We start from the raw sequence: 12,619 nt of genomic DNA, 5'->3' as shown, positions 1-12,619 counted from the left end.
TTCAAATATCACAGCAGACAGCACATGTTTAAGAGCTGGCTTATTTCTTCATAGGCATGAGATAGAAATTAATTGAAACTACCAGCAAAGAAGAGAAAATTAATCCTATGTCCAAAACAACTCAAGTAATCACCCAAGCAAATACCTGCTTTGCAAAATCTCTTAAGCATTCATCTGAAGAATCACACATGTTTGCCTACTACTAAAATGCCCTACATGTTTACCTGGACTGATAAAATACAAAGAGCAGCTCTTAAACAACTCTAAGCTTGCTCTCTATGAAAAAACAGTGCATTTTAACTGAATATCTCATTAGTTTGAAAAATTGCTAATACTTGGGAGTCTGTCAGAAGACTACAGGAGGAGTGCAGAAGGACACACATCTCTACAAAACTTGCTTGCAAGAGACTTCATTTTTCCTGAAAGCTGCATCCAGATTTTGAAAAAACATCATATTGCTTCACAATATTATGTGTGGGACTTATGGGCAATGACATCATCATGTCATCTTGCAAATTATTACTAGGCCTCTTGTATTGCCAGAATTACTGAGTTTCAATTTTGTCTACTGGGCAAAAGTACAAGGGTGGCAGGACTATTGCCAAAAAGCTTGTGATAAATCTTAATCAGAATACAAGCCTTTGGAGCAGAGGTATGCCTTAACAGATTAACTTTTTTAATCCCTTGAAATCTTGTCAAGTCTCTTTTAACCTCATGATTGTCAGTTACATGTTCCTATATCCTTTCGTGTGAGGATTATCTTTCTCAATGAACATTTTCTTCTCAGTGCCACTAACAATAATAGCAAGTGACATCCACAACACCGATCAGTATGAATTCCCTGCACTCCTGAAACAGTAACATTATGCTTTGCACTTATCTGGAACGCAGCAACAAGACTTTTGCTTTAAAAACATCAGCCAAAAGCATTATCCATAATAGTATTCTTGCAAGAGACAAGAAAGTATTTTTCATGTTTATGCTTCAAGACACAGATATTCAACATGTTTAGATTTTGTACTATTTCAAAAAAGATGTTAAAACCACTTTCAGTTCAATAAGGTGGTAAAGCACAACTTTATTTTTGGACTAGCTATTCTATCTCTACCTACCAGTCTTGAAAGAAAGACTGTGGTGAACATAAGAAATTACATTATTATTTACAAAATATTTCCACTCTAAAGAAGCCCAATGAGCTCATCGCCAATGCTGTAAACATTATATGAAACTTACACAGATATCTAAAATTCATAGCTTTGAAATACCAAGGAAAATAATTTGATCACATGTTAGACAGAGATGAAAACCTCCGTAATGCGCAGTCACGGAAGTACTAGCTGTAATATTAATCCTCATTTTAAAGCAAAAAACCAGTGTGGAAAGTCACATTTGTATCTGAATACTGCTATTTACCAAGCATATGTCAGGAACAAGTGAAAACAGTTGCCTGAACCAATATTAGTTATTAGTAAGGCAAGGGCTAAATTTATCAATTATCTAGCTTTTATGATTCTATTTTTAAAGATTTTTAAGGACTGAAATGGAAGTAGCATGTGGTACTTCAGACCTCAAGGACTATTCTAAGGTCCATTCAAGAGTTAAAATCCTTTAGAAATTTCAAGAGGTGGTTTTCTAGCTGCTAAATAATTGTGCTGTACTACATTCACCAGGTATCTGACCACACACTGAAGGCCCAGTTGAAGCGACTACACACCCTTTGCCTGCTTTCTAGTTAGGCTACACGCCTACTCTTCTTGCAGGAGAGAGCAACATGTGGCACTGATGTCTAAAACAACAGGCAGGCAGATTTTGCCAGGCACAGAGCAGAGCCACACATGCTAGGAAGGCTGAGCCCTACACATGGCACTGCCATCAGAGGCAGCCAGCTTCTGGCTGCCCCAACACTTGCAGCTAAGAGAGATCTGGAAATATTAATTCTGGACAGAAGAATGGCATCACTATGTACCTAATCCAAAGCTTCTTAATTTTAGAGGCAGCCACTTCCAAATCCCACCAAGGTTTAATTTTGAAAAAAAAAAGATGACAACATTGCTGCTGCCTCCAAATGCACTAGGTACATTACATCTTCCCTAAAAGCCCCATGGATTGTTAAAATGAGAGTCCACACTTTACAAGAAGGATGTACTTTCAACAGTGCTGGAGACACAGGCTGTCTTCATAACTCCAGATACAGGCACACAGTGAGCAAGAACTAGAGAACATTAATGAGGTTCTGCTAAGTGGTGCAATCAGACATTGCTAAAGAGCTGTGCTTTGATAGCTGGCATGCTTTCTCAGAAAGGTTTATATAAGACAAGTTTCCCTGCTGTAGATTTTTGCATGGTGGTTCGAATATATTGTGATAGGTAGATTTGGTAAACTGTAAAATAGCAGAGCACTTCCTTCAAATGATGACAGTAGACCAAAAGGAAAACAATTTTTTTTTTAAAGAATCAGACATATAAATATATTAGTTTTCCTCATGGCTTTATTTTGTTGGAAAAACAAATGGGTTGAGAGAACAAACCTAGCTAACTGTAAAAATCTGCCACATATCTGTAGACAGGGAGCATATTTCCAACCCACACACCTCTGTGAAGCTCCAGACATAGCTAGGGTCCCAGCAGAACTGAGTGAAACAGACAGAAATGGGAAGAGAATGAAGAAAGCCAAAAATTCATGATGAAACTCTCAGTGACAATAGCATTACAATATTCAAAATTAAATGTATGTCAAAAAGAAAAACAGTTTCTATAACCACGTAATGAAAGGTAAGGTGATTAATGGCAATTAAACCATATTCTCCCTCATGCCTGTTAATTACAATACCTATGCTTGCCGCGTATTGTAATAAAAATTCCATTTAAATGGCATTATTAATTAAGTTGTTTTCCTCATTCCTGGTAGTAACTGAGTTTTACAAACAGTAGAAAAATGTTAACTTGGCATTGCAATCAAGAAGAAATATTCTATTGTTCTTTATTGATGAAGTAAAATAGATTCTTAGGTATATTTAGTAATTGCTTTAGTCACAAAATTCAGTTCTGTAATTGCCATGGCTGTAAATCAATTAGTTTTGGGGACAGAGGGCCTGCCTTACTATGACTTCTGCCGCTGAACCCAACAGGAAGGGCAGTTTGTCCTCCACAATCTGGGAAGAGATGTGAAGGCCAGCAGCCGTCATGCTAAATCCTGAGTAATATGGGAGAACCACACACAACAAACGCAGAAATATCACTGAAGACAAAGGAAGTTAGCCTCAGTCTACAGAAGCAGACAGTTAAATAATTTTAAACAATTATTTAAAACTTGCCTCAGATAGTTACACACTATCTTTCACACTTGGCATCCTTCTGATGTGTCAGTCTCCTCTAATAATGAAACTTGTTTGCTGTTTTCCCTGGATACTTCCTTCTTCTCTTTCTACCTTAAAACCTCTTAAGTTGCTCTGTTTTTATTCTCAGGAAGTTTTTGAGATAACTCTGAAGACAGTTCTCCATTATTAGAAATATAATAGAACATAATGTTCAGCTTATTTTTAATATTTTGGGATGATGATAAAACAGTAACATTTTTAGACAGACAAAAAGCATGAGTGCTAATTATAATAACTGCAGAATTAGCACAATGTATCTATTTCATCCAGTGTAGAAAATATTAATTATCTGTAATTGTCAAACACGGTTTTCTAGTCTGGTATCTTTTCCATTTACATTTCATTTGAAATTTGCATTATGATCACATGGTCATCTTGATGGTTTAAGTTTTAGCTTTTATGTTTTTCAGATTCTGTATTGCATTGGTGTGTAACTGAACTTCATATAAAATGTCAGCAAGTTCTCCTCACAGTTTAGTTAGACAAAACAATCCTTTCCCAGCTTGAGAACCAAGGACACCATTGCAGCTTTGGGCCCAAAAAGTTTAACAACAGCAAACTGAGGACAGCAATCTGGGAGGATGGGACTTCATAACCTGAAGCTGTAACTGGACAATTAACCCCAATATGTAAATGGACCACAACTTATAAAAGTGTGAAAACTCATTACTAGTCATCCATCGTGGGTAGAGCCATGGCCATGCTCTTGGACTGCCCAAGGTGTAACTTTGACGCCATTTTAATAAACATCTACTTTATTCCTTTAACACTGTATAGCTTCTGTTCCAGGTAGTCTCTTTAGGCCTCAATCTGCCTTGTAGCAGAACCCAAGTTTTTCTAATGTTTCTCACAGAATGAAGTATCAACTAAATGTTTTTCCAGAAGATATTTCACCTGTTAAATCTAAATGCTAGCTTTGTTTTTTGTCCAAAATGAATTTGCTTAAGTAGGAAATACGAAAAGTGGTGATAAAAAAATGATACGGGCAATAGTGATAAAAATAATCATGTGTCCTTTTAAATGAAATAAAATTCCTTTTTAAATTTTTTTTTGCTTTTGTTTTTCTTTTCTTCCTACAGAAGAAATGTCCTTCTGTTATCATTGACATGTAAATACTTGCTTTATCACAATGAATAGCTGGCTGGTGTATATTCTTGTTCTGGTCACTGACTGATGAGATAAGGCTAACAAAATGATCAATCCCGAGTTACACAAAGAGTAAAGTGCTCAATGACTTGAAAGTATGACAGGTTGCTGTGAAGCAGTCAGGACAGGAAAGGCCTGACTAAATAGCTCAGGTCCTGTTGTGCATTCAAATGATGTTTTATGTTCGTGGAAATTTATTTAGCAGACATAAGACAAAATTCATAACAGACGCCTGCAATTTTTCAGTACAACTCTTTACGCTTAGTTGACTGAATCTGTTATCGGCAGCTTCTGCACTGACTGAGGAACTGTACTGCTCCCCTCTTCAGTTCCATGTGCACTGAAAATGGCAGTAATTTCTTGTATTGATTTAGACAATTTCAAGACAGTGCCATTGGCAATAGAGAATCAATTGCTAGAGCAACTCCTGGGGAAGAAAGAGGGGCTCTGAGGTCTCCAAATTCTCATTAATTTTATCCATTAATTGCTGAATCCACACTACAGCAGAAATAATTAGCACAGTACAAATCAGTTAGTTAATACAGCTGGTCAGAGTCTGTGATATGTAACAACATATTGGAAGCAACTCCTTCTGACTGGTTAGTTCTCTATAATTACAGAGTGGATTTTTCTGTTAGGAAAATCCATATTCAAGAACAACAAGCGCCTTCACTTAGTAAAACCCCAGTGGACAAAGAAGTTCCCGAAACATGGAATTGAAGGATGGTGGTTACAGTAATTTCACAATTATAAGCCGCACCATTTTGACTAAAATTTTGGTCCGAACCCAAAGTGCGGCTTATAATCAGGTGTGGCTTATATACAGACAAAGAACGAAAAGTTGCCGTTTTAGTTTGGAGGACAGGTGTCTGCTGAGAAAGCAGAAGCTTCTCTTTGAAATGGAGAAGGTAAACCCCCTCCCTCCAAATTATTATAATTTTGAAATCAAGGGGCTTTCAGGTAAAAATATGGGAATTAGGAATAACAGTTCTTTTCTAGGGAAATTAAAATAGAAATACAGTACTACAAAGAAACAAACTCCAAACCCTGACAAAGTCAGAGTACAACCTGACACCCCGTCAGGCAGGGTGTTGGTAGCAGTCCCATTAAATGGTGGCTGCATCCTCTTGCAGTGACAGATGGGATTCAGTTGGAGCAGTGCTCCTGTAGAAGGTGCAGTTTCCCTCCGGAGGTCCAGTGGTGATGTGGAGAAATCCAGTTTTCCTCTGGAGTCCAGTGGAGAAAGGCGCTCCCTTAGTGTCCCAAAACCTCTGTTTAATCTTGGTAAGAAATGTTGGGCTCTTCTCCCTGGCTGGAGCAACTTCCAATGGGATGAAGGAATTTTATCAGTCCCACAGTGGGACTCAATGGGCCATTAGCAGAAAATGACTCGCTGGAGGAAGGATGAGTTGTGAAAAGATAAAGAACAATGCCCGTCTAGTTTCAATGGATGGTCCATTAGCAGAATATCTGCAGTTGAGATAAGGATCACTGCCCTCACCATGAACAGATGATGATAGAAAAGATACCTTTTATCACACTCTGTATTGTAATGTGTGGCTTATAATCAGGTGCGTCTTATAATCGTGAAATTACTGTACATATGAAACTTTGACTCGGTGCTCATTTTTGACCTAGGAGGTGCTCTTCAGAACTTTCCTTCAGAACCTGTCTTTCATTCATTCATTCGCTGCAAGTGATGCGTGCTGAAGGAGGCAGTAAGCCACGGGGAAACGAAGGACCAAGTTCTGTGTTGTCTCCACACTGTAAAACTGGACTCTGTTTCTGGCTCTCACATAGAATGAGGTCAAACAAAAGGGGCTTCATGCTTCTTACTCTTTAATGGCTTATATTTAATACTGCTCTTCCTAGTCTTCCAAACAGGGAAGAAGACTCTAAAATCTTCATGTTGGAAAAAAAGGTTGCTTTTTTCTTTGGTTGCAAATCTGATTACAGACAGAAGTTAAGCAAATGAGAAGCTCAAAGAAATTCCAGTGTAAACTTGATCCCAAAATGAGGCAGTTTAAATTCTTTACTCTCCATTTTGAAATCCATTATTTCAGGGAGCTTTTCCTTGAATCCTTTCTTTTTAAACTAGAGCTGTTTTTAATTCCTGTCTTCTGTAAGTTGTTACACAATCTTTCGGCTCAGCACTAGCATGTTTCTGTTGCTTTCCTTCTTTCTCAACCATTTAACAGTAGATGAAGCCTCTAAGCAAAGGAACAACATTTTCCACAACTCCCTTCTATTTTCTCTAAAAATTAGCAGTTCTAATTGACAGGAATAGTAAGCTTAAATATTTTGTACAATGCAGAATGGTTAAGAGAGACCATGAGGGCTAGAAATCCAAGAATGCACGGGAAGACTTTCCTTTAGACTGAAATAACATTTTCAGTTCCTTGTGATTCCCAAGACTGCATTAAGTGGCTTTAGAGTGTAGTGTTTGCTCTGGTCTCTACCCATGCTGACACTCTCTGCTCTCACCTCATCTTTGGAGACTTTGTAAACATAGGAGTCTTTGCTGTCAGAGTGATGGAAGAAGTGCAAGACATACCAGACTCTTGATGCAGCTTCTTCCTCTGGCTGGGCTAATTGACGGAACAGTAATTGACTGAGCAGTTCTGCAAAGGCAGACATGAAGTCTAGCAAACTGTCTCTTCTGCCTTATGTTGCCTGAGCAGAGGCACTGAGCTCTCAAGTCACTTTCTCTACCCCATACTCACTGTAACTAAAATAAGCCTGGGCATGACACATTGCAATTCTGAGAAGGGTTGGGTTACACCACTACTCACTGGAAGAGCAGTCTATTAGTCCTCCAGTCTGCAGCTGCCACAGTCACACAGTGGACGTCAGCCACACCTTAGCAATGCGTACTGGCATATTTTGCTGCAATCATGCCGAAAACCAGGTGATTTCCCAGCTCTTTACGGTGATACTTCATACTGAATTTGTTCTTTCATGCAAATGCTACAAGGTGGTAGCATTTTCACACTTGTGGCAACATATCTCTGTGAAGTTCAAAACATGTCTCAAACTGGTTATACAAATGTGACATGCCTCAGCTGCTGTAAACTTCAGCAGAGATGCCAGACCACTGTATTGGAAGCATGTCACAGGGTGCTAGAGATCACACAATACTGCAGTGCATCCCTTCTTTTTATGTTACAACCAATTTCCTACTCAGTCATTTGCCTTTCACACCTATGTTATGAAGCATGTTTCCTTTGAAGACAGACTAAAAGTGAGTTGGGGTTGTTCAGCCTGAAGAAGACAAGGCTCTGAGGAGAACTTACAGCATTCTATTACCTAAAGGGGACCTGAAAGAGACCTGGAGAAGGACTTCTCACAAAGATGGAAGAAAAGGGAATGGCTCTAACTAAACAGGACATGTTTAGATTAGGTATTAGGAAGAAATTCTTTGCTGTGAGGTGGTCAGACAACAGAACAGGTTGCCCAGAGAAACTGTGGATGCTCCATCCCTGGATGTACTCAAAGTCAGGTTGGATGGTGCTTTGAGCAACCTGATCCAGCACAAAGCATCCCTGTCCATGGCAGGGGTCTTGGTACTAAACGATCTTAAATATCTGTCCCAACCCAAACCATTCTATGAAATAGTTAACCATGATGAAGGAGTGCTTCCATCTTATGTTAATGATTTGTACCGATTTATACTTGGATGGTCCATTAAATGGGCAATATTTCTGATATTACATCTGCAGAGATGGGAAAACCACATATATGAATGAGTGCAATCCATTCGTGATTTTATGGACACAAAGTTCTCTAGAGAGCATCTCTGAGTGCTGAATTTTACATTTAGATTGCTGAGTTAGCTGAAATATGTGTAATATCACCAGTAGGCATTGAGCTCCCTATTGACTGTGGGCAGAGGAAGGCTGTTGTGCATTGTTTATTTCAGCTAGGATGCGAGCTGGCGTGCACCCATGAAATGAAATGTTGTACAGCTATCTTTTCTTTACAGGGTATGTGAATAAATGATGTGTGGAGCTCTCAGCTCTTGTTCACTGGAAAGCTCAGTTCTTTTTCCCGAATGCAGGAATAGAGGCGCATTAGACATGCTTATATTTCTTAATGTGCCTGTGGGAGAAATAATCCGGTACAGCTATCTTCCCGTGCCCCTCAGATTCATGAGTAATCTGGCTCTTTGGGGCTAGCAAAGTGTAGAGCTCAGCTCACAGTCAGGTCTCCAGTGTTTTACTATATGTATGGCTGCTTTTCCCAGCTTCTGACAGTGATACTTCATGCCAACTTCCTTCTTTCATATTTATGCATTTATTTAGTAGCAGATGTTTACTTCTGATGATTTATGATGCAATATGACAGAGTTTTATAAGTGGGATTATTTCAATCCCACTTAAAAAAAGATTTCGTATCAAAACTTAACTCTAAACCACATCTTTAAACTCCTTGCACATTGAGACAAAATAACCGCAAAACCAATGATTGAAGGAGGCTGAAGGGCAGTGGAAATGCCTACATTTGCATTTATATCTTTTGCTCTTTGGGGCTGGCAGCTGAGGTAGAAAGGGTGCTCGGGGGGCTCAGCTTTGCTGGGTCAGAGGGGAATTTCTCCAGCTACTCAGCAGCCCAGTTTCTTGCATTGTTCACAGGAGTTTCAACTCAGTAAGAACTACTTCAAAGGCTCTACACAGCTTATGTTGTGTCTTGCATTGAAATGCAACAAGATTGTTTGGACAACGATGACGAAGATTTAAGAATCTTAAGGCCTTCTACACTCTATTATAAATTAACACTGATTTTAAAAAGAGGGAAGGAAAGAGAGATTGACTCTCTTCTTTCTGTTTTCCTTCCTCACTCCTCAAGACTCTAAACTTGTGTGCAACCAATAACAAAAACCAGACCCTTATATCTGCATTTCCATAACTGTGGTGACCTAATCTTCTAATTAACAAGTCAGTTAAAAGAAAGTCTTTGAAGACCATTTATGGACTCAGAGATGAAAAAATCTGTAATCTGGACAAATATGCAAAGGAAGCAGGAGTGCAAAATGATCCTGTTCTGTTCCCTTATTAATGTCAAGGATATTTTTTCATAGCCAAGCACTGCTCCTATTAAATGCCTAAAACTCACATGATATAATATTTATAGTGAACATTTATGACAATAATTAAGGAGATGAATAAATGAAGGAAATTTTTAAAAATAAAGTTTGGAAAATGGAATTTAACAAAAACATAGAAAAAAAGTGACAAAAATTAGAAATAAACAACCCACAAGAGAGGAAGAAGTCTACAACTTCACTGCATCTTGTCCTTTTGGACAATTATTTTCCCTATTTCACAATCAAACATCTGTGTTAGACTTTTGCTCCAGCTGTATACACAAATATACATGTATGTAATGATGAAGTAAGTGATAATAAGCATTCCTAAAGATTGTATTAGCAATATTTCAGCAAAATGAGAGGAAAAGCATTCCAAAGATATGCTGCAAGTTATGTTCACATCATAGGATTTTTACAGCCTATATTTTATGCATACTCTTATAAGAACTTGATCCCACATAATTTAATTGTACTTCTTTGAAGTTAATTCACTGACCATCAAGCTACAGAATGCTTGAAAAATATTCAGATTTTCTAATTTCTCTAAACAATTGTGACTTTTCAATAAATCCTTGTGGCTTTTACTGTTACCATAGACTAGTTAAAGGATAGTATGTAGTAGTCCATATACAATCCATCAGACACCACTGTTCATAGCAACAACTACAAAAAATGGGACTCACCTATAAAGTAGGACAGCAGTATTGCCAGCAGCACTGAGACCCCTACAGCACAGAGTGCTGTACATTTCCAGCTACAGTACTTTGAAGACTTCTTGAATTTAAAAGCACTTCTGGATAGAGTGTTCCTAGGTAGTGGCCGAGTAGGAGGGGAATAAACAGAGCCGGATGCCATTGTGTACCCTGGTGTTGCAGTACTGAACAGTGGTGTGGTCCCTGTTCCAGTTTTGAATAGGAAATGCCTGTGAAATAAAGAGCATACGGTAAATTATAAAAGTAAATAAAGCTGGAGCACAGGCAATCATAACTCTTGTTTGATGGTGCCTATTTTTCAAACAGCTAGCAACATCCAAGCTACAAAGAGTCACAGAACCAATAACTTGTCATGACACTCACTCATAAAAAGACACTTTCCCTTTAAGTAAAAACCAAAGTCCCCCAGACATTAATAATACACTGGTATTCAGACAGGAAACAGAACTACCCAAAACACAGTGTAGCAGGGAGGAAGTCTCTCACAGTTTATCCAACAAGTAGGGACAGCCTTTCTGCTGCTGTTTATTTGTGTTGGCTTCTGATGAGACTACAGGGAACTCCATTAAAAAGTCAATAATGGGCAATGTGACTGCAGCCCACACTACTTATCACAGCTTTCCTAGGCTAAGTACAAAGAAAACAGCAATCTCTTGGTTACAAACTTTTGGCAACTTTTCCAAAAACAGTCAGTTAATTTTTTTTTTAGGTCCTGAATACTCAGTTCACTAATTCACATCTACTTGCATATATTTCTACCATAAATAGATCTGATTATGGATACAAGCAGCTAATTACAGCCTAGGAGAAGTACTCTAAAGAAATATATTTACTAAGTGTTCAAGAAGACAAAAAACCAACAACAGATATGAAAAGCAAAGTCAAGACACATTGTGAGTTACCAGTTTATTTTTTCAGATAAAATCTCCAAAGGATATATTACTCCCTGAGCTTCTGTATGGTAGAATCTTTTAATTTCAGTTCATGCAATCATAATTGCTCTGAAAAAGCCTCTAAACATGGCACATTCTACCTGCAGTTTTTCTCCAGATGCTCATGCGCAACTCCATGAACAACAAAACCACATTCAAAGAAAGGTCTTTGCACCAGAGGTTTCCCAACAATTTGTTATATTGGCAACTCTGTAGCATATGGCTTGCCCTATCCTAATTAATCCCAGCGAAATGAATGCATTAAATCTTAAAATGGTAAGAAAGCATATTGTGGAGACTTTGAACTTACCAAAGCACAGTTGAATAGAACCAGAAAGGTGTTTGGGTTTTGCCATAGCTAAGAGACACTCATGAATTGCTGATGCCCAGGCCCTCCTGAAGGTAAGAGCATGCCTACGCTCTATTTGCCTCCTGCCTGTCACTTATACAGCACGGTTCAGAGGATCCAGCACCAGCTGAGCCAGCTGTGCAGGGGAAAAGCCTTTCTAGTTACACCATGTGGCACTGTGAACTGCTTCTGAGCTGATGGGACTTTGACTCTCTAGGACACATGCTTGGATTCTTGCATAATAATGGACAAATTTACACTGCAGAGACACTAGAAATTAATTTGCCCCACTGCAGCCTGAGAAAAATACCAGCAGTTGATAAACAAGATTTGTTGTTTACAGGTGATTTTGCTATGGGAGGTTAATGGATGAATTAGAACATCCTGGCATAGGCCCTCTACTTAAAAATATTTGCATTACAAACATGATGCCATGAAATATTTTACATAGGTTACTTCATTCTGAACAATATTAAATTTTATGGCAACAACAACAGAAGGCTATACACCAGATCTACCAAGGCACAACAGTACATCCCAAATTTTTTTGGCTTCTGAGCTCAGAGTATAATCAACAGTCTCAAAAGACAAAGCCTTGGTAGTTTAAATCCTGTCTAAGAAGGTACTTAATTAAAAGTTGTGACATTTTGAATGTAGCAAACACCAAAATAATAACTAGCCCTACGTAAAGATGTTTACAACAGCATTACTTTGATTGCATAGATTCACAGAGTCATGTAAATTCGTTAAGTCCTGGTAAGTGTCTTATACACTTGACTTTTATTGCTCTTTCATTCCTGGCTACATATGGTAAATGCTAGGTCCAGGTATATTTCACAAACAGATCCCAAAAAAACCATCAAACACAAAGGTAGCTGTTTCCCTTTCCATGTACGATGCATACTGTTTTGGGGGACACAAGGAAGGTCATACAGTAGATAAAACAATATTCCTCCTATACATCAGCTTCCTGTTAAAAATAACAAGCTGCCTGACCAGTCTGCAATTTTCACATCC

At 38.3% G+C, this 12,619-nt stretch overlaps 1 protein-coding gene across 18 annotated transcripts in view; it reads right to left on the bottom strand.

The window, feature by feature from the left end:
* TENM3 (teneurin transmembrane protein 3) overlaps positions 1-12,619 on the bottom strand; it is a 1,396,736-nt gene that overhangs the window by 111,725 nt on the left and 1,272,392 nt on the right. For all 18 annotated transcript variants that reach the window (XM_033060171.1, XM_033060177.1, XM_033060178.1 and 15 more), the window contains one exon: positions 10,292-10,530. In XM_033060171.1, the coding sequence (XP_032916062.1) occupies positions 10,292-10,530 (239 nt within the window). The remainder of the gene's footprint in view (positions 1-10,291; positions 10,531-12,619) is intronic.

Source organism: Catharus ustulatus, chromosome 5 (assembly GCF_009819885.2).
Source record: "Catharus ustulatus isolate bCatUst1 chromosome 5, bCatUst1.pri.v2, whole genome shotgun sequence".
Classification (NCBI taxonomy): domain Eukaryota; kingdom Metazoa; phylum Chordata; class Aves; order Passeriformes; family Turdidae; genus Catharus; species Catharus ustulatus.
Note: the sequence above shows the minus strand (reverse complement) of the source record. Positions and strands in the feature narration are given on the sequence as shown.